This window comes from Oncorhynchus mykiss, chromosome 9 (assembly GCF_013265735.2).
Source record: "Oncorhynchus mykiss isolate Arlee chromosome 9, USDA_OmykA_1.1, whole genome shotgun sequence".
In the NCBI taxonomy this organism is placed as follows: Eukaryota; Metazoa; Chordata; class Actinopteri; order Salmoniformes; family Salmonidae; genus Oncorhynchus; species Oncorhynchus mykiss.
This window is the reverse complement of record NC_048573.1, coordinates 2,321,945-2,342,086: the sequence shown is the minus strand read 5'-3', so window position 1 is coordinate 2,342,086 and position 20,142 is coordinate 2,321,945. Positions and strand designations below refer to the sequence as shown.

At 42.7% G+C, this 20,142-nt stretch overlaps 1 protein-coding gene across 5 annotated transcripts in view; it reads left to right on the top strand.

Moving 5' to 3' along the window:
* LOC110535267 overlaps positions 1-20,142 on the top strand; it is a 142,040-nt gene that overhangs the window by 12,227 nt on the left and 109,671 nt on the right. Inside the window, exons 3-18 of one of the 5 annotated variants that reach the window (XM_036987011.1) lie at positions 567-851; positions 1,035-1,145; positions 1,592-1,624; positions 2,175-2,423; positions 4,994-5,236; positions 7,406-7,432; positions 7,532-7,564; positions 7,658-7,675; positions 8,100-8,126; positions 8,226-8,258; positions 8,352-8,369; positions 9,433-9,459; positions 9,559-9,591; positions 9,685-9,702; positions 10,746-10,775; positions 10,957-10,977. In XM_036987011.1, the coding sequence (XP_036842906.1) occupies positions 567-851; positions 1,035-1,145; positions 1,592-1,624; positions 2,175-2,423; positions 4,994-5,236; positions 7,406-7,432; positions 7,532-7,564; positions 7,658-7,675; positions 8,100-8,126; positions 8,226-8,258; positions 8,352-8,369; positions 9,433-9,459; positions 9,559-9,591; positions 9,685-9,702; positions 10,746-10,775; positions 10,957-10,977 (1,206 nt within the window). The remainder of the gene's footprint in view (positions 1-566; positions 852-1,034; positions 1,146-1,591; positions 1,625-2,174; positions 2,424-4,993; positions 5,237-7,405; positions 7,433-7,531; positions 7,565-7,657; positions 7,676-8,099; positions 8,127-8,225; positions 8,259-8,351; positions 8,370-9,432; positions 9,460-9,558; positions 9,592-9,684; positions 9,703-10,745; positions 10,776-10,956; positions 10,978-20,142) is intronic. The other 4 variants (XM_036987014.1, XM_036987012.1, XM_036987015.1 and 1 more) reach the window with 4 other exon arrangements.

Here is a 20,142-nt window from a genome sequence, read left to right as displayed (position 1 = left end):
CTGTTGACTCACTACTGTGTCCCAATATTCCTACTGTTGTCCAAGTCTTTTGACACATGGAATAATTGATGCAGAGTCAAACAGGTCTTTAAAGTAAAGTTGTTGCTGGTTTAATAATTATCTCTTTAATGTATTTACTTTTTTATTTCATGTAGGTTGATGGCTTGACTTCTGACCATCTTTCTGTTAATTCTGGAGTGCTGCAGGGTTCTGTTAATACTGGAGTGCTGTAGGGTTCTGTTAATACTGGAGTGCTGCAGGGTTCTGTTAATATTGGAGTGCTGCAGGGTTCTGTTAATACTGGAGTGCTGCAGGGTTCTGTTAATACTGGAGTGCTGCAGGGTTCTGTTAATACTGGAGTGCTGCAGGGTTCTGTTAATACTGGGGTGCTGCAGGGTTCTGTTAATACTGGAGTGCTGCAGGGTTCTGTTCATCTTTCTGTTAATACTCTTTTAGTATCTTGTATCTGTAGGTGCTGTATCTCAGCCAGTGATCTCTGTTTTATCTTGTATCTGTAGGTGCTGTATCTCAGCCAGTGATCTCTGTTTTATCTTGTATCTGTGTAGGTGCTGTATCTCAGCCAGTGATCTCTATTGATGGAACTAAAGGCTGGGGGGTGGTCCTGAAGTGTGAGTCTGGAGGCTGGTTTCCTGAACCTGAGATGGAGTGGCTGGACAGTTCTGGAACCATCCTCCCTGCTGATGGACCTCCAGAGAGACACAGAGACTCAGAGGGCCACTACACTGTGAGACAACATGTCACCGTGGACAAGACTGACACCAACAGGTTCACCTGTAGAGTTCACCAGACGGAGATCAATCACCTGAAGGAGACAGAGATTCATGTCCCAGGTGAGGTCTTCATTGGTTAACCCAAATACCTGAGACCTCTAGTTAGTTAGACTAGTCAGTGGAGGACGGTTTCCTAAAGGATGACCTTATTGGTCTGTTCAGTAGTATGTATAAATGATGCTTTACTTCCTGTACAGTATATATGTAGTGTTGTAATGGTTTGACATGGCTTCTCTGTTTCAGATGACGTGTTTCCTAAATCACAAGTAGGGTTGATTGTTGGTCTAATAGCAGCAGCTGTTATAGTTCTTCTTGCAGCTCCAGCTGGTGTCTACATGTGGAGAAAACATACAGGTGAGTTTAACCTTGATCTCTGATTGGTCCTTGATCTCTGACTGGTCCTTGATGTCTGACTGGTCCTTGATCTCTGACTGGTCCTTGATCTCTGACTGGTCCTTGATCTCTGACTGGTCCTTTGATGTCTGACTGGTCCTTGATGTCTGACTGGTCCTTTGATGTCTGACTGGTCCTTGATCTCTGACTGGTCCTTTGATGTCTGACTGGACCTTGTTGTCTCATCATTAAGAGTCCCTCAGTCAGAGATTTTAAACATACTGAAGGTGAGTTTAACCAGGCTTTAATTTGCCGATTCTGAACAGCCAAATAGCACGGACACTGCTATGGAAGTCTTGAAGATTTTGGTTATTAGAGGAATTAATTAGGAATCGGCTCGAGGAGCATCCAGGCTTTTAATGCTTATTATTGTAATGATTTATACATTTGTTTTCTTTTGTCTACAGAGAAGAAGATTAGAAAACTACTGGAGGAACAAGGTAAGTCACCTGTTGTCTTGTTAGAGTTTCACATGTCGAGATTATGATTATTACTATAATACTGATGGGTCAACTGTTAATCACAGACTGAATATTCATGTGTTTCCTGTCTACAGTGAAGGACTTCAAATTGATAAGGGACATGAAGTAGTCTCTTTTCTAACCTGACTAGTAATGTCCTCTACATCTAACCTGACTAGTAATGTCCTCTACATCTAACCTGACTAGTAATGTCCTCTACATCTAACCTGACTAGTAATGTCCTCTACATCTAACCTGACTAGTAATGTCCTCTACATCTAACCTGACTAGTAATGTCCTCTACATCTAACCTGACTAGTAATGTCCTCTTGTTCTACAGTATATAACTCTACATCTAACCTGACTAGTAATGTCCTCTACATCTAACCTGACTAGTAATGTCCTCTACATCTAACCTGACTAGTAATGTCCTCTTGTTCTACAGTATATAACTCTACATCTAACCTGACTAGTAATGTCCTCTTGTTCTACAGTATATAACTCTACATCTGTTTTCTTTCCTGTCTAGGTGATGCCCAGTTTGTGGACATTCACAGTGTTCACCTCAGTCAGAGGGTTACCATGGTGATTCCCATGGCATTTTACTTGATCCGTTCTGAGAGGTACTCTGAGATCCATGCTGCCAGGACCAGACAGGACCAGATGAGACGGTTGTACCAGGCTCTCAATTCAAGAGAGGACTCAGGAGGGAACCAGGTGAAATCAGACTTTTACAGGATTCTACTGGATCTGGAACCTGACGTTGTCTATCACCTGGGTAAGAACCTCTCTACCTCTGGTTACATATCACTGGAATATAAACCTTATCTAGTCTATCACCTGGGTAAGAACCTCTCTACCTCTGGTTACATATCACTGGAATATCAACCTTATCTAGTCTATCACCTGGGTAAGAACCTCTCTGGACCCTGAGTATCTTTATTTTGGTGTTTTTCAAAGTCAGTAGAAAGGTCTCTTTTGTGTCCTAAGATTTCATAACTGTGACCTTAATTGCCTACCTTCTGTAAGCTGTTAGTGTCCGAACATGCACCGTTCCACAGGTGAATGTTCATTAATTGTTTATGGTTCATTGAACAAGCGTGGGAAACAGTGTTTAAACCAGTGGTTCTTAACCTTGTTGGAGGTACTGAACCCCACCAGTTTCATATGCGCATTCACCGAACCCTTCTTAATTGGAAAAATAAAATATGATTTTTTCAAATTCAAAACATAGGTATATATTTTACTGAAAAAAATGAAATCACTGTCTAACCTGACTAGTAATGTCCTCTTGTTCTACAGTATATAACTCTACATCTAACCTGACTAGTAATGTCCTCTACATCTAACCTGACTAGTAATGTCCTCTACATCTAACCTGACTAGTAATTTCCTCTTGTTCTACAGTATATAACTCTACATCTAACCTGACTAGTAATGTCCTCTAGTTCTACAGTATATAACTCTACATCTAACCTGACTAGTAATGTCCTCTACACCTAACCTGACTAGTAATGTCCTCTACATCTAACCTGACTAGTAATGTCCTCTTGTCCTACAGTATATAACTCTACATCTAACCTGACTAGTAATGTCCTCTACATCTAACCTGACTAGTAATGTCCTCTTGTTCTACAGTATATAACTCTACATCTAACCTGACTAGTAATGTCCTCTACATCTAACCTGACTAGTAATGTCCTCTACATCTAACCTGACTAGTAATGTCCTCTACTTCTAACCTGACTAGTAATGTCCTCTACATCTAACCTGACTAGTAATGTCCTCTACATCTAACCTGACTAGTAATGTCCACTACATCTAACCTGACTAGTAATGTCCTCTACATCTAACCTGACTAGTAATGTCCTCTTGTTCTACAGTATATAACTCTACATCTAACCTGACTAGTAATGTCCTCTATATCTAACCTGACTAGTAATGCCCTCTACATCTAACCTGACTAGTAATGTCCTCTACATCTAACCTGACTAGTAATGTCCTCTACTTCTAACCTGACTAGTAATGTCCTCTACATCTAACCTGACTAGTAATGTCCTCTTGTTCTACAGTATATAACTCTACATCTAACCTGACTAGTAATGTCCTCTATATCTAACCTGACTAGTAATGCCCTCTACATCTAACCTGACTAGTAATGTCCTCTACATCTAACCTGACTAGTAATGTCCTCTACTTCTAACCTGACTAGTAATGTCCTCTACATCTAACCTGACTAGTAATGTCCTCTTGTTCTACAGTATATAACTCTACATCTAACCTGACTAGTAATGTCCTCTACATCTAACCTGACTAGTAATGTCCTCTATATCTAACCTGACTAGTAATGTCCTCTACATCTAACCTGACTAGTAATGTCCTCTATATCTAACCTGACTAGTAATGTCCTCTACATCTAACCTGACTAGTAATGTCCTCTACATCTAACCTGACTAGTAATGTCCTCTACATCTAACCTGACTAGTAATGTCCTCTACATCTAACCTGACTAGTGATGTCCTCTACAGCTAACCTGACTAGTAATGTCCTCTACATCTAACCTGACTAGTAATGTCCTCTACATCTAACCTGACTAGTAATGTCCTCTTGTTCTACAGTATATAACTCTACATCTAACCTGACTAGTAATGTCCTCTACTTCTACAGTATATAACTCTACATCTAACCTGACTAGTAATGTCCTCTACATCTAACCTGACTAGTAATGTCCTCTATATCTAACCTGACTAGTAATGTCCTCTACATCTAACCTGACTAGTAATGTCCTCTACATCTAACCTGACTAGTAATGTCCTCTTGTCCTACACTATATAACTCTACATCTAACCTGACTAGTAATGTCCTCTTATTCTACAGTATATAACTCTACATCTAACCTGACTAGTAATGTCCTCTTGTCCTACAGTATAATTCTACATCTAACCTGACTAGTAATGTCCTCTACATCTAACCTGACTAGTAATGTCCTCTACATCTAACCTGACTAGTAATGTCCTCTATATCTAACCTGACTAGTAATGTCCTCTACATCTAACCTGACTAGTAATGTCCTCTTGTTCTACAGTATATAACTCTACATCTAACCTGACTAGTAATGTCCTCTACATCTAACCTGACTAGTAATGTCCACTACATCTAACCTGACTAGTAATGTCCTCTACATCTAACCTGACTAGTAATGTCCTCTATATCTAACCTGACTAGTAATGTCCTCTACATCTAACCTGACTAGTAATGTCCTCTTGTCCTACACTATATAACTCTACATCTAACCTGACTAGTAATGTCCTCTTATTCTACAGTATATAACTCTACATCTCTTTTCAGGTGCCAATTTTGTGGACGTCCATAAGTATCAACTCATTCAGAAGGTTACCAAGGTGATGCCCATCCTTCATGAGCTGTTCTATAAGGAGTTGTACTGTAACATCAGGATCCACCAGATGACCAGACGGGACCAGATGAGACAGTTGTACAAGGCCCTAGAAGAAGCAGACGACTCAAGGAGTGTGAAATTAGACTTTTACAGGATTCTACTGGATCTGGAACCTGACGTTGTCTATCACCTGGGTAAGAACCTCTCTACCTCTGGTTACATATCACTGGAATATCAACCTTATCTAGTCTATCACCTGGGTAAGAACCTCTCTACCTCTGGTTACATATCACTGGAATATAAACCTTATCTAGTCTATCACCTGGGTAAGAACCTCTCTACCTCTGGTTACATATCACTGGAATATAAACCTTATCTAGTCTATCACCTGGGTAAGAACCTCTCTACTGGCTGTACTGGGTAGAGAGGAACCAGACTCTGAGGGGTGACCAGTCCTCTACTGGCTGTACTGGGTAGAGAGGAACCAGGCTCTGAGGGGTGACCAGTCCTCTACTGGCTGTACTGGGTAGACCAGAGGAACCAGGCTGTGAGGGGTGACCAGTCCTCTACTGGCTGTACTGGGTAGAGAGGAACCAGGCTGTGAGGGGTGACCAGTCCTCTACTGGCTGTACTGGGTAGAGAGGAACCAGGTTCTGAGGGGTGACCAGTCCTCTCCTGGCTGTACTGGGTAGACCAGAGGAACCAGGCTCTGAGGGGTGACCAGTCCTCTCCTGGCTGTACTGGGTAGACCAGAGGAACCAGGCTCTGAGGGGTGACCAGTCCTCTCCTGACTGTACTGGGTAGATAGGAACCAGGCTCTGAGGGGTGACCAGTCCTCTACTGGCTGTACTGGGTAGACCAGAGGAACCAGGCTCTGAGGGGTGACCAGTCCTCTCCTGGCTGTACTGGGTAGAGAGGAACCAGGCTCTGAGGGGTGACCAGTCCTCTCCTGGCTGTACTGGGTAGACCAGAGGAACCAGGCTCTGAGGGGTGACCAGTCCTCTACTGGCTGTACTGGGTAGACCAGAGGAACCAGGCTCTGAGGGGTGACCAGTCCTCTACTGGCTGTACTGGGTAGAGAGGAACCAGGCTCTGAAGGGTGACCAGTCCTCTACTGGCTGTACTGGGTAGACCAGAGGACCCAGGCTCTGAGGGTGACTAGTCCTCTACTGGGGAGGACCAAGGAACCAGGCTCTGAGGGGTGACCAGTCCTCTACTGGCTGTACTGGGTAGAGAGGAACCAGGCTCTGAGGGGTGACCAGTCCTCTACTGACTGTACTGGGTAGAGAGTAACCAGGCTCTGACGGGTGACCAGTCCTCTACTGGGTAGACAGGAACCAGGCTCTGAGGGGTGACCAGTCCTCTACTGGCTGTACTGGGTAGACCAGAGGAACCAGGCTCTGAGGGGTGACTAGTCCTCTACTGGCTGTACTGGGTAGACCAGAGGAACCAGGCTCTGAGAGGTGACCAGTCCTCTACTGGCTGTACTGGGTAGACCAGAGGAACCAGGCCCTGAGGGATGTCCAGTCCTCTACTGGCTGTACTGGGTAGAGGAACCAGGCTCTGAGGAGTGACCAGTCCTCTACTGGCTGTACTGGGTAGAGAGGAACCAGGCTCTGAGTGGTGACCAGTCCTCTGCTGGCTGTACTGGGTAGACCAGAGGAACCAGGCTCTGAGGGGTGACTAGTCCTCTACCTGCTGTACTGGGTAGAGAGGAACCAGGCTCTGAGGGGTGATCAGTCCTCTACTGGCTGTACTGGGTAGACCAGAGGAACCAGGCTCCGAGGGGTGACCAGTCCTCTACTGGCTGTACTGGGTAGACCAGAGGAACCAGGCTCTGAGGGGTGACCAGTCCTCTCCTGGCTGTACTGGGTAGAGAGGAACCAGGCTCTGAGGGGTGACCAGTCCTCTACTGGCTGTACTGGGTAGACCAGAGGAACCAGGCTCTGAGGGGTGACCAGTCCTCTCCTGGCTGTACTGGGTAGAGAGGAACCAGGCTCTGAGGGGTGACCAGTCCTCTCCTGGCTGTACTGGGTAGAGAGGAACCAGGCTCTGAGGGGTGACCAGTCCTCTCCTGGCTGTACTGGGTAGACCAGAGGAACCAGGCTCTGAGGGGTGACCAGTCCTCTACTGGCTGTACTGGGTAGAGAGGAACCAGGCTCTGAGGGGTGACCAGTCCTCTCCTGGCTGTACTGGGTAGAGAGGAACCAGGCTCTGAGTGGTGACCAGTCCTCTACTGGTTGTACTGGGTAGACCAGAGGAACCAGGCTCTGAGGAGGTATCAGCAGGGTTTGATAATAACATGGTTTTAGAAGGTGTCAACATGTCTAATAACTGACTGTGTTTTTTACAAACATCTTCAGGTTCAAATGAGGAAGATCGTTACCTTTGTAAGTAGTATGTTTGTCTGATTTGTCTGTGTTTTCCTGTCTGTCTGTGTTCCTGTCTGTTTTGGTGGCAAGATGATTGAATATATTTCTCCCCCCTAGATGTTCTCATTCAAAACCTGTCTAGACAGCTGGGTAAGTGTTGTCTCTCTGTTTACGATATTCATGTAGTCTGTCTTCATGTTCTAGTACCCATAATACATCATGTTTTATCTTCTCTGTCTACAGAGGTCCGAATACAGAGTGGTGAGTGGTGTGTTAAAGTTATTCACAACTGCATGCAATAAGTTCTGTGATTTAAGTGAAAACACTTTCCTTACAAAATCTATACTGTATAAATCTCATGATTCAGTCGTTATTTAATGGGTGACCAGTCCTCTCCTGGCTGTACTGGGTAGAGAGGAACCAGGCTCTGAGGGGTGACCAGTCCTCTACTGGCTGTACTGGGTAGACCAGAGGAACCAGGCTCTGAGGGGTGACCAGTCCTCTACTGGCTGTACTGGGTAGAGAGGAACCAGGCTCTGAGTGGTGACCAGTCCTCTACTGGTTGTACTGGGTAGACCAGAGGAACCAGGCTCTGAGGAGGTATCAGCAGGGTTTGATAATAACATGGTTTTAGAAGGTGTCAACATGTCTAATAACTGACTGTGTTTTTTACAAACATCTTCAGGTTCAAATGAGGAAGATCGTTACCTTTGTAAGTAGTATGTTTGTCTGATTTGTCTGTGTTTTCCTGTCTGTCTGTGTTCCTGTCTGTTTTGGTGGCAAGATGATTGAATATATTTCTCCCCCCTAGATGTTCTCATTCAAAACCTGTCTAGACAGATGGGTAAGTGTTGTCTCTCTGTTTACGATATTCATGTAGTCTGTCTTCATGTTCTAGTACCCATAATACATCATGTTTTATCTTCTCTGTCTACAGAGGTCCGAATACAGAGTGGTGAGTGGTGTGTTAAAGTTATTCACAACTGCATGCAATAAGTTCTGTGATTTAAGTGAAAACACTTTCCTTACAAAATCTATACTGTATAAATCTCATGATTCAGTCGTTATTTAATGGGTGACCAGTCCTCTACTGGCTGTACTGGGTAGAGAGGAACCAGGCTCTGAGGGGTGACCAGTCCTCTACTGGCTGTACTGGGTAGACCAGAGGAACCAGGCTCTGAGGGGTGACCAGTCCTCTACTGGCTGTACTGGGTAGACCAGAGGAACCAGGCTCTGAGGGGTGACCAGTCCTCTACTGGCTGTACTGGGTAGAGAGGAACCAGGCTCTGAAGGGTGACCAGTCCTCTACTGGCTGTACTGGGTAGACCAGAGGAACCAGGCTCTGAGGAGTGACCAGTCCTCTACTGACTACTGGGTAGAGAGGAACCAGGCTCTGAGGGGTGACCAGTCCTCTACTGGCTGTACTGGGTAGACCAGAGGAACCAGGCTCTGAGGGGTGACCAGTCCTCTACTGGCTGTACTGGGTAGAGAGGAACCAGGCTCTGAAGGGTGACCAGTCCTCTACTGGCTGTACTGGGTAGACCAGAGGAACCAGGCTCTGAGGGGTGACCAGTCCTCTACTGGCTGTACTGGGTAGACCAGAGGAACCAGGCTCTGAGGGGTGACCAGTCCTCCACTGGCTGTACTGGGTAGACCAGAGGACCCAGGCTCTGAGGGTGACTAGTCCTCTACTGGGGAGGACCAAGGAACCAGGCTCTGAGGGGTGACCAGTCCTCTACTGACTGTACTGGGTAGAGAGTAACCAGGCTCTGACGGGTGACCAGTCCTCTACTGGGTAGAGAGGAACCAGGCTCTGAGGGGTGACCAGTCCTCTACTGGCTGTACTGGGTAGACCAGAGGAACCAGGCTCTAAGGGGTGACTAGTCCTCTACTGGCTGTACTGGGTAGACCAGAGGAACCAGGCTCTGAGGAGGTATCAGCAGGGTTTGATAATAACATGGTTTTAGAAGGTGTCAACATGTCTAATAACTGACTGTGTTTTTTACAAACATCTTCAGGTTCAAATGAGGAAGATCGTTACCTTTGTAAGTAGTATGTTTGTCTGATTTGTCTGTGTTTTCCTGTCTGTCTGTGTTCCTGTCTGTTTTGGTGGCAAGATGATTGAATATATTTCTCCCCCCTAGATGTTCTCATTCAAAACCTGTCTAGACAGATGGGTAAGTGTTGTCTCTCTGTTTACGATATTCATGTAGTCTGTCTTCATGTTCTAGTACCCATAATACATCATGTTTTATCTTCTCTGTCTACAGAGGTCCGAATACAGAGTGGTGAGTTGTGTGTTAAAGTTATTCACAACTGCATGCAATAAGTTCTGTGATTTAAGTGAAAACACTTTCCTTAAAAAATCTATACTGTATAAATCTCATGATTCAGTCGTTATTTAATGGGTGACCAGTCCTCTACTGGGAAGAGAGGAACCAGGCTCTGAGGGGTGACCAGTCCTCTACTGGCTGTACTGGGTAGAGAGGAACCAGACTCTGAGGGGTGACCAGTCCTCTACTGGCTGTACTGGGTAGAGAGGAACCAGGCTCTGAGGGCTGACCAGTCCTCTACTGGCTGTACTGGGTAGACCAGAGGAACCAGGCTCTGAGGGGTGACCAGTCCTATACTGGCTGTACTGGGTAGAGAGGAACCAGGCTCTGAAGGGTGACCAGTCCTCTACTGGCTGTACTGGGTAGACCAGAGGAACCAGGCTCTGAGGAGTGACCAGTCCTCTACTGACTGTACTGGGTAGAGAGGAACCAGGCTCTTAGGGGTGACCAGTCCTCTACTGGCTGTACTGGGTAGACCAGAGGAACCAGGCTCTGAGGGGTGACCAGTCCTCTACTGGCTGTACTGGGTAGACCAGAGGAACCAGGCTCTGAGGGGTGACCAGTCCTCTACTGGCTGTACTGGGTAGACCAGAGGAACCAGGCTCTGAGGGTGACTAGTCCTCTACTGGGGAGGACCAAGGAACCAGGCTCTGAGGGGTGACCAGTCCTCTACTGACTGTACTGGGTAGAGAGTAACCAGGCTCTGACGGGTGACCTGTCCTCTACTGGGTAGAGAGGAACCAGGCTCTGAGGGGAAACATCTTCAGGTTCAAATGAGGAAGATCTTTACCTTTGTAAGTAGTGTGTTTGTCTGATGTGCCTTCCTGTCTGTCTGTCTGTGTTCCTGTCTGTGTTCCTCTCTGTCTATGTTTCTGTCTGTCTGTGTTCCTGTCTGTGTTCCTCTCTGTCTATGTTTCTGTCTATCTGTGTTCCTCTCTGTCTGTGTTCCTGTTTCTTTCTTGGTGACAAGATGAGTGAATATATTTCTTTCCCTCTAGATGAACTTCAAAACCTGGCTGAACAGATGGGTAAGTGTTGTCTCTGTGTTTACTATATTCATGTAGTCTGTCTTCATGTTCTAGTACCCATAATACATCATGTTTTATCTACTGTCTACAGAGGAGGTTAGAATAGAGAGGATGTAGTCTGTCTTCATGTTCTAGTACCCATAATACATCATGTTTTATCTTCTCTTTCTTCTGTCTACAGAGGATGTCAGAATAAAGAGTGGTGAGTTGTGTGTGAAAGTCTTTGTGCAATAATAATGATGAGGTAAAATCTGTTACATCAACAGACTTAGATATCAGCCATATATCCTCCTATAGTTTACTAGGGTGAACCCAATAGACTGAGATATCAGCCATATATCCTCTATAGTTTACTAGGGTGAACCCAATAGACTGAGATATCAGCCATATATCCCCCTATAGTTTACTAGGGTGAACCCAATAGACTGAGATATCAGCCATATATCCCCCTATAGTTTACTAGGGTGAACCCAATAGACTGAGATATCAGCCATATATCCCCCTATAGTTTACTAGGATGAACCCAGTAGACTGAGATATCAGCCATATATCCTCCTATAGTTTACTAGGGTGAACCCAATAGACTGAGATATCAGCCATATATCCTCCTATAGTTTACTAGGGTGAACCCAATAGACTGAGATATCAGCCATATATCCTCCTATAGTTTACTAGGGTGAACCCAATAGACTGAGATATCAGCCATATATCCTCCTATAGTTTACTAGGGTGATCCCAATAGACTGAGATATCAGCCATATATCCTCCTATAGTTTACTAGGGTGAACCCAATAGACTGAGATATCAGCCATATATCCTCCTATAGTTTACTAGGGTGAACCCAACTCTATTACATCAATAGACTGAGATATCAGCCATATATCCCTCTATAGTTTACTAGGGTGAACCCAGTAGACTGAGATATCAGCCATATATCCCCCTATAGTTTACTAGGGTGAACCCAATAGACTAAGATATCAGCCATATATCCTCCTATAGTTTACTAGGGTGAACCCAATAGACTGAGATATCAGCCATATATCCCCCTATAGTTTACTAGGGTGAACCCAATAGACTGAGATATCAGCCATATATCCTCCTATAGTTTACTAGGGTGAACCCAATAGACTGAGATATCAGCCATATATCCCTCTATAGTTTACTAGGGTGAACCCAATAGACTGAGATATCAGCCATATATCCTCCTATAGTTTACTAGGGTGAACCCAACTCTATTACATCAATAGACTGAGATATCAGCCATATATCCCTCTATAGTTTACTAGGGTGAACCCAACTCTATTACACCATCAATATACCTAGATATCAGCCATATATCCTCCTATAGTTTACTAGGGTGAACACAACTATATTACATCATCAATATACTGAGATATCAGCCATATATCCTCCTATAGTTTACTAGGGTGAACCCAATAGACTGAGATATCAGCCATATATCCTCCTATAGTTTACTAGGGTGATCCCAATAGACTGAGATATCAGCCATATATCCTCCTATAGTTTACTAGGGTGAACCCAATAGACTGAGATATCAGCCATATATCCCTCTATAGTTTACTAGGGTGAACCCAACTCTATTACATCATCAATATACTGAGATATCAGCCATATATATCCCCCTATAGTTTACTAGGGTGAACCCAATAGACTGAGATATCAGCCATATATCCCTCTATAGTTTACTAGGGTGAACCCAATAGACTGAGATATCAGCCATATATCCTCCTATAGTTTACTAGGGTGAACCCAACTCTATTACATCAATAGACTGAGATATCAGCCATATATCCCTCTATAGTTTACTAGGGTGAACCCAACTCTATTACACCATCAATATACTGAGATATCAGCCATATATCCTCCTATAGTTTACTAGGGTGAACCCAATAGACTGAGATATCAGCCATATATCCCCCTATAGTTTACTAGGGTGAACCCAACTCTATTACATCATCAATATACTGAGATAGTCATATATCCTCCTTTAGTTTACTAGGGTGAACCCAATAGACTGAGATATCAGCCATATATCCTCCTATAGTTTCCTAGGGTGAACCCAATAGACTGAGATATCAGCCATATATCCCCCTATAGTTTACTAGGGTGAACCCAACTCTATTACATCATCAATATAATGAGATAGTCATATATCCTCCTTTAGTTTACTAGGGTGAACCCAATATACTGAGATATCAGCCATATATCCTCCTATAGTTTACTAGGGTGAACCCAATAGACTAAGATATCAGCCATATATCCTCCTATTGTTTACTAGGGTGAACCCAATAGACTGAGATATCAGCCATATATCCCCCTATAGTTTACTAGGGTGAACCCAATAGACTGAGATATCAGCCATATATCCTCCTATAGTTTACTAGGGTGAACCCAATAGACTGAGATATCAGCCATATATCCCTCTATAGTATACTAGGGTGAACCCAATAGACTGAGATATCAGCCATATATCCTCCTATAGTTTACTAGGGTGAACCCAACTCTATTACATCAATAGACTGAGATATCGGCCATATATCCCTCTATAGTTTACTAGGGTGAACCCAACTCTATTACACCATCAATATACTGAGATATCAGCCATATATCCTCCTATAGTTTCCTAGGGTGAACCCAATAGACTGAGATATCAGCCATATATCCTCCTATAGTTTACTAGGGTGAACCCAATAGACTGAGATATCAGCCATATATCCCCCTATAGTTTACTAGGGTGAACCCAGTAAGTAGACTGAGATATCAGCCATATACCCTCCTATAGTTTACTAGGGTGAACCCAATAGACTGAGATATCAGCCATATATCCTCCTATAGTTTACTAGGGTGAACCCAATAGACTGAGATATCAGCCATATATCCTCCTATAGTTTACTAGGGTGAACCCAATAGACTAAGATATCAGCCATATATCCTCCTATAGTTTACTAGGGTGAACCCAATAGACTGAGATATCAGCCATATATCCCCCTATAGTTTACTAGGGTGAACCCAATAGACTGAGATATCAGCCATATATCCTCCTATAGTTTACTAGGATGAACCCAGTAGACTGAGATATCAGCCATATATCCTCCTATAGTTTACTAGGGTGAACCCAATAGACTGAGATATCAGCCATATATCCTCCTATAGTTTACTAGGGTGAACCCAATAGACTGAGATATCAGCCATATATCGTCCTATAGTTTACTAGGGTGAACCCAATAGACTGAGATATCAGCCATATATCCTCCTATAGTTTAATAGGGTGAACACAACTATATTACATCATCAATATACTGAGATATCAGCCATATATCCCCCTATAGTTTCCTAGGGTGAACCCAATAGACTGAGATATCAGCCATATATCCTCCTATAGTTTACTAGGGTGAACCCAATAGACTGAGATATCAGCCATATATCCCCCTATAGTTTACTAGGGTGAACCCAGTAAGTAGACTGAGATATCAGCCATATACCCTCCTATAGTTTACTAGGGTGAACCCAATAGACTGAGATATCAGCCATATATCCTCCTATAGTTTACTAGGGTGAACCCAATAGACTGAGATATCAGCCATATATCCTCCTATAGTTTACTAGGGTGAACCCAATAGACTAAGATATCAGCCATATATCCTCCTATAGTTTACTAGGGTGAACCCAATAGACTGAGATATCAGCCATATATCCCCCTATAGTTTACTAGGGTGAACCCAATAGACTGAGATATCAGCCATATATCCTCCTATAGTTTACTAGGGTGAACCCAATAGACTGAGATATCAGCCATATATCCTCCTATAGTTTACTAGGGTGAACCCAAAGACTGAGATATCAGCCATATATCCTCCTATAGTTTACTAGGGTGAACCCAATAGACTGAGATATCAGCCATATATCCTCCTATAGTTTACTAGGGTGAACCCAACTCTAGTACATCAATAGACTAAGATATCAGCCATATATCCTCCTATAGTTTATTAGGGTGAACCCAATAGACTGAGATATCAGCCATATATCCTCCTATAGTTTACTAGGGGGAACCCAATAGACTGAGATATCAGCCATATATCCTCCTATAGTTTACTAGGGTGAACCCAACAGACTGAGATATCAGCCATATATCCCCCTATAGTTTACTAGGGTGAAGCCAATAGACTGAGATATCAGCCATATATCCTCCTATAGTTTACTAGGGTGAACCCAATAGACTGAGATATCAGCCATATATCCCCCTATAGTTTACTAGGGTGAACCCAGTAGACTGAGATATCAGCCATATATCCCCCTATAGTTTACTAGGGTGAACCCAATAGACTGAGATATCAGCCATATATCCTCCTATAGTTTACTAGGGTGAACCCAATAGACTGAGATATCAGCCATATATCCTCCTATAGTTTACTAGGGTGAACCCAATAGACTGAGATATCAGCCATATATCCCTCTATAGTTTACTAGGGTGAACCCAATAGACTGAGATATCAGCCATATATCCTCCTATAGTTTACTAGGGTGAACCCAACTCTATTACATCAATAGACTGAGATATCAGCCATATATCCCTCTATAGTTTACTAGGGTGAACCCAACTCTATTACACCATCAATATACCTAGATATCAGCCATATATCCTCCTATAGTTTACTAGGGTGAACACAACTATATTACATCATCAATATACTGAGATATCAGCCATATATCCTCCTATAGTTTACTAGGGTGAACCCAATAGACTGAGATATCAGCCATATATCCTCCTATAGTTTACTAGGGTGATCCCAATAGACTGAGATATCAGCCATATATCCTCCTATAGTTTACTAGGGTGAACCCAATAGACTGAGATATCAGCCATATATCCCTCTATAGTTTACTAGGGTGAACCCAACTCTATTACATCATCAATATACTGAGATATCAGCCATATATCCTCCTATAGTTTACTAGGGTGAACCCAATAGACTGAGATATCAGCCATATATCCCTCTATAGTTTACTAGGGTGAACCCAATAGACTGAGATATCAGCCATATATCCTCCTATAGTTTACTAGGGTGAACCCAACTCTATTACATCAATAGACTGAGATATCAGCCATATATCCTCCTATAGTTTACTAGGGTGAACCCAACTCTATTACATCATCAATATACTGAGATATCAGCCATATATCCCCCTATAGTTTCCTAGGGTGAACCCAATAGACTGAGATATCAGCCATATATCCCCCTATAGTTTACTAGGGTGAACCCAACTCTATTACATCATCAATATACTGAGATAGTCATATATCCTCCTTTAGTTTACTAGGGTGAACCCAATAGACTGAGATATCAGCCATATATCCTCCTATAGTTTCCTAGGGTGAACCCAATAGACTGAGATATCAGCCATATATCCCCCTATAGTTTACTAGGGTGAACCCAACTCTATTACATCATCAATATACTGAGATAGTCATATATCCTCCTTTAGTTTACTAGGGTGAACCCAATATACTGAGATATCAGCCATATATCCTCCTTTAGTTTACTAGGGTGAACCCAATAGACTGAGATATCAGCCATATATCCTCCTATAGTTTACTAGGGTGAACCCAATAGACTAAGATATCAGCCATATATCCCCCTATAGTTTACTAGGGTGAACCCAATAGACTGAGATATCAGCCATATATCCTCCTATAGTTTACTAGGGTGAACCCAATAGACTGAGATATCAGCCATATATCCCTCTATAGTATACTAGGGTGAACCCAATAGACTGAGATATCAGCCATATATCCTCCTATAGTTTACTAGGGTGAACCCAACTCTATTACATCAATAGACTGAGATATCGGCCATATATCCCTCTATAGTTTACTAGGGTGAACCCAACTCTATTACACCATCAATATACTGAGATATCAGCCATATATCCTCCTATAGTTTACTAGGGTGAACCCAATAGACTGAGATATCAGCCATATATCCTCCTATAGTTTACTAGGGGGAACCCAATAGACTGAGATATCAGCCATATATCCTCCTATAGTTTACTAGGGTGAACCCAACAGACTGAGATATCAGCCATATATCCCCCTATAGTTTACTAGGGTGAAGCCAATAGACTGAGATATCAGCCATATATCCTCCTATAGTTTACTAGGGTGAACCCAATAGACTGAGATATCAGCCATATATCCCCCTATAGTTTACTAGGGTGAACCCAGTAGACTGAGATATCAGCCATATATCCCCCTATAGTTTACTAGGGTGAACCCAATAGACTGAGATATCAGCCATATATCCTCCTATAGTTTACTAGGGTGAACCCAACTCTATTACATCAATTGACTAAGATATCAGCCATATCCTCCTATAGTTTACTAGGGTGAACCCAATAGACTGAGATATCAGCCATATATCCTCCTATAGTTTACTAGGGTGAACCCAATAGACTGAGATATCAGCCATATATCCTCCTATAGTTTACTAGGGTGAACCCAATAGACTGAGATATAAGCCATAAATCCCCCTATAGTTTACTAGGGTGAACCCAACAGACTGAGATATCAGCCATATATCCTCCTATAGTTTACTAGGGTGAACCCAATAGACTGAGATATCAGCCATATGTCCCCCTATAGTTTACTAGGGTGAACCCAATAGACTGAGATATCAGCCATATATCCTCCTATAGTTTACTAGGGTGAACCCAATAGACTGAGATATCAGCCATATATCCTCCTATAGTTTACTAGGGTGAACCAAATCGACTGAGATATCAGCCATATGTCCCCCTATAGTTTACTAGGGTGAACCCAATAGACTGAGATATCAGCCATATGTCCCCCTATAGTTTACTAGGGTGAACCCAACTCTATTACATCATCAATATACTGAGATATCAGCCATATATCCTCCTATAGTTTACTAGGGTGAACCCAATAGACTGAGATATCAGCCATATATCCCCCTATAGTTTACTAGGGTGAACCCAGTAGACTGAGATTTCAGCCATATACCCTCCTATAGTTTACTAGGGTGAACCCAATAGACTGAGATATCAGCCATATATCCTCCTACAGTTTACTAGGGTGAACCCAATAGAATGAGATATCAGCCATATATCCTCCTATAGTTTACTAGGGTGAACCCAATAGACTGAGATATCAGCCATATATCCTCTATAGTTTACTAGGGTGAACCCAATAGACTGAGATATCAGCCATATATCCTCCTATAGTTTACTAGGGTGAACCCAACTCTATTACATCAATAGACTGAGATATCAGCCATATATCCCTCTATAGTTTACTAGGGTGAACCCAACTCTATTACACCATCAATATACTGCGATATCAGCCATATATCCTCCTATAGTTTACTAGGGTGAACCCAATAGACTAAGATATCAGCCATATATCCTCCTATAGTTTACTAGGGTGAACCCAATAGACTGAGATATCAGCCATATATCCCCCTATAGTTTACTAGGGTGAACCCAATAGAGTGAGATATCAGCCATATATCCTCCTATAGTTTACTAGGGTGAACCCAATAGACTAAGATATCAGCCATATATCCTCCTATAGTTTACTAGGGTCAACCCAATAGACTGAGATATCAGCCATATATCCTCCTATAGTTTACTAGGGTGAACCCAATAGACTGAGATATCAGCCATATATCCTCCTATAGTTTACTAGGGTGAACCCAACTCTATTACATCATCAATATACTGAGATATCAGCCATATATCCCCCTATAGTTTACTAGGGTGAACCCAACTCTATTACATCATCAATATACTGAGATAGTCATATATCCTCCTTTAGTTTACTAGGGTGAACCCAATAGACTGAGATATCAGCCATATATCCTCCTATAGTTTCCTAGGGTGAACCCAATAGACTGAGATATCAGCCATATATCCCCCTATAGTTTACTAGGGTGAACCCAACTCTATTACATCATCAATATACTGAGATAGTCATATATCCTCCTTTAGTTTACTAGGGTGAACCCAATATACTGAGATATCAGCCATATATCCTCCTTTAGTTTACTAGGGTGAACCCAATAGACTGAGATATCAGCCATATATCCTCCTATAGTTTACTAGGGTGAACCCAATAGACTAAGATATCAGCCATATATCCTCCTATTGTTTACTAGGGTGAACCCAATAGACTGAGATATCAGCCATATATCCCCCTATAGTTTACTAGGGTGAACCCAATAGACTGAGATATCAGCCATATATCCTCCTATAGTTTACTAGGGTGAACCCAATAGACTGAGATATCAGCCATATATCCCTCTATAGTATACTAGGGTGAACCCAATAGACTGAGATATCAGCCATATATCCTCCTATAGTTTACTAGGGTGAACCCAACTCTATTACATCAATAGACTGAGATATCGGCCATATATCCCTCTATAGTTTACTAGGGTGAACCCAACTCTATTACACCATCAATATACTGAGATTTCAGCCATATATCCTCCTATAGTTTACTAGGGTGAACCCAGTAGACTGAGATATCAGCCATATATCCCCCTATAGTTTCCTAGGGTGAACCCAATAGACTGAGATATCAGCCATATATCCTCCTATAGTTTACTAGGGTGAACCCAATAGACTGAGATATCAGCCATATATCCCCCTATAGTTTACTAGGGTGAACCCAGTAAGTAGACTGAGATATCAGCCATATACCCTCCTATAGTTTACTAGGGTGAACCCAATAGACTGAGATATCAGCCATATATCCTCCTATAGTTTACTAGGGTGAACCCAATAGACTAAGATATCAGCCATATATCCTCCTATAGTTTACTAGGGTGAACCCAATAGACTGAGATATCAGCCATATATCCCCCTATAGTTTACTAGGGTGAACCCAATAGACTGAGATATCAGCCATATATCCTCCTATAGTTTACTAGGGTGAACCCAATAGACTGAGATATCAGCCATATATCCTCCTATAGTTTACTAGGGTGAACCCAACTCTATTACATCAATAGACTAAGATATCAGCCATATATCCTCCTATAGTTTATTAGGGTGAACCCAATAGACTGAGATATCAGCCATATATCCTCCTATAGTTTACTAGGGGGAACCCAATAGACTGAGATATCAGCCATATATCCTCCTATAGTTTACTAGGGTGAACCCAACAGACTGAGATATCAGCCATATATCCCCCTATAGTTTACTAGGGTGAAGCCAATAGACTGAGATATCAGCCATATATCCTCCTATAGTTTACTAGGGTGAACCCAATAGACTGAGATATCAGCCATATATCCCCCTATAGTTTACTAGGGTGAACCCAGTA